This window comes from Hylobates moloch, unplaced genomic scaffold, assembly GCF_009828535.3.
Source record: "Hylobates moloch isolate HMO894 unplaced genomic scaffold, HMol_V3 SCAFFOLD_3, whole genome shotgun sequence".
Classification (NCBI taxonomy): Eukaryota; Metazoa; Chordata; class Mammalia; order Primates; family Hylobatidae; genus Hylobates; species Hylobates moloch.
The window spans coordinates 84,526,190-84,529,064 of record NW_026652278.1 but is presented as its reverse complement, the minus strand read 5'-3'; the positions used below and the strand labels follow the sequence as shown (position 1 = coordinate 84,529,064).

General features: G+C 45.3%; 1 protein-coding gene across 1 annotated transcript; it reads right to left on the bottom strand.

Moving 5' to 3' along the window:
- Positions 1–299: 299 nt before the first annotated feature.
- Positions 300–1,285, bottom strand: LOC116479361 (olfactory receptor 13A1). Its single transcript, XM_032171479.1, is given in 2 exon segments — positions 300–463; positions 466–1,285. Coding segments are annotated over 2 exon segments (984 nt in total).
- Positions 1,286–2,875: the final 1,590 nt, after the last annotated feature.

Genomic DNA, 2,875 nt, shown 5'->3' with positions numbered 1-2,875 from the left:
ATGAGTTGAAAACACAAGGAACACTTTTCTCCTCCTAGGGCCCTGTGTTTCTCTGCCGACTCAGCACTGACACCACCTTGGAGTCAGACCAAGAGATCTCGTGTCTCAGAAGCTGGTGAGTCACACCTACCACAATCCCCCCATCACCCAGTCCTAGGGAACCAGCACTCCCAGCTCATCCATGCACACATTCTGCTGGGTTAGAAGAAACAAGTCTATTTACCTCCCAGTCCAGAAACTTGCTCATCAGACTCCACTAAAACTGCAATCTCCAAGGACAAAAACTTCAGAGATACAAGTTAATTTCTGAAGAAAGGGAAAAGCTTCCTGAGGGCTGCTTTGACCTCCTTGTTTCTCAAAGTATAGAAGAGGGGGTTGAGGGTAGGACTCAGCATGGTGTACAGCAGGCCAGCCAACTTGCTCTTCCCCGTGCTGTAGCCGGAGACCGGGCTTATGTAGGCTAGAAGACAGTGGTGTAATACATGCACACCACGGTGAGGTGGGAAGAGCAGGCGGAGAAGTCTTTCTGCCTCCCCCCGGCAGTCTTCACCTTCAGGATGCTGGAGATGATGAAGCCATAGGACGCGATGGTCATCAGGAAGTTCACTATGCCGTAGAAAGCATCCACCAGGACAATCATGACACTGTTGACGTAGGTGGAGCTGCAGGAGAGAAGCAGCAGCGGAGGGACCTCGCAGAAGAAATGGATAATGACATTGGGGCCACAGAAATCCAAGCGCAGCATTAGCCCTGTGTGGATGGCTGTGTTGACAGCGCAGAGCAGCCACACGGCTGTGGCCAGCCCGCTGCAGAACACCTGGCTCATTATGCTGCTGTAATGCAGCGGGTGGCAGATGGCTGCATACCGGTCATAGGCCATGACAGTGAGGAGCAGCAGCTCTGAGGATGCAGCCCACTTGAGGAAATAGAGCTGGGCCATGCAGCCCCCGTAGGAGATGGCGCTCTCCTCCGACACCAGACCCGCCAGCGCCTTGGGCATGATGGAAGAGGTGCAGATAATGTCCATAGTAGCCAAGTTGAACAAGAAAAAGTACATAGGAGTGTGGAGCCCAGGGTTGAAGGTGATGGCCAAGATGATGAGGACATTACCTGTGAGGGCCCCAGAGTAGAGGAAGAGGAAACAGCTGAATAAGAGCACTCGGTATTCCGGGTGCTCTGAAAAGCCCTGCAGGATGAACTCAGTTACCAATGTCTGGTTACTCATCATCCTTGGGCTGGGAGGGGTTTCTGGGACTATCAGGTGACTCTCCATCCACAGCTTCATGTGATTTCAGAGCTAGAGAGATAAACAAGAGGTGTCCTGAGGAAGGCTGCTCCCATGTTTCTTCCACACCTCACATCACGGCATGAATGATAGAGATGCGTTAGGGCATGTTGATTAAGATAAACACCTCAATATTACAATAGAAAAAAGGCAAGAATACTGTTTATAAAAAATAAATACAGTTGGCCAGTTAAACTCATGAAGCATCATTCAACCTCAAAGAAATGCAAATTAAATCCATGATCTAGTCTTGATCATCCATGATCTGGCGAAGTTAGAAAAGCATGATATTAACTAATATTAGAATGGCTGCAAAGATGCAGGCCTTTTAAAATATGTATTCCATTTGAGCCGGAACTTTCTCTTCCAGAAATGTATCCTAAGGAATAATAAAAAGCATCCTGAAGGTGTCAGAGCAGCATTATTTATAATACTGGAAATTTAAAACAATCTATACCCTTAAACGTGAGTATATTATGGTATATTGATATAACATAAATGCTGTGTAATTATCAAAGTAATGCTTTGGAAGTGTTTTACTGATGCTTTTTAAAGGATAATGACACTTTGGGAGGCTGAGGCAGGCAGATCGCTTGAAGCCAGGAATTCAAGACCAGCCTGTCCAAAATGGCGAAACCCTTTCTCTACTAAAAATACAAAAATTAGCCTGACATGGTGGTGGTGGACTTGGAAGGCTGAAGCAGGAGAATCGCTTGAACCTGGGAGGCAAGGTTTCGGTGAGCTGAGACCATGATGCTGCACTCTAGCCTGGGCAACAGAGTGAGACTCTGTCTCAAAAAAAAAATTGTTTTAAGAGAGAATGAAAAAAAATTTTAAATAATATGTACAATACGATCTCGTTTTTTAAAAAAATAAAAAAAGCAGATTTGTTTCCACCGAAATTGAGGATAGTGAAAAATTTAAAATAAAAATAAAATGTAAAAGCATGTTTGTATATGCACCTGTAGGAAAAACACTGGTGAGTGCTAGACCAGAGGTTGAACAGTGATTGTTTTCACTTTTTTAATTTTTGCTGGTCTGTATTTTCTACTTTTTCTATAAAATGACCTCTCTAAAAAGCAGATGTATCACACAGAATCCTCCTTACAACAGTTCTTCCATGGCTTCCCATTGCCAAAAGAATAAATGCTCCCAGCAGCTTTTCCTGGATCCACCTCCTCTCCAGCCTTTCTTCCCACTCATCTTAAAGCCAGAACTCCAGCCATGCCCTGCACTCACAGACTGGCTGATGCACCAAGCCATTCCAGGATTTCTTGGTTTTGTTCTTGCCACTCCCCTGAGCCAGGAATGCCCTTTTTCCCATGAACCAGGGCCATAATCAGCCCCCTCTTTCTGAGCATCCCTTCCCTGGGGAGAAAGTACCATTCTTTCCTTTGCGTTCCCTCTAATACTGACTTCTATCCTAGTACTCAACACACGTCACTTCTTGATCAGATTACTCGACTGTGCCCTAAAAGATTAACACATATGCCCTTTTATCTCTGGACATCCCTTCTTGGCACCCAGCCCCCTGCCTATCAGACAGTGTGTAGACACTCAAATATGTGTGTTTAAATAATGCTAAAGAAT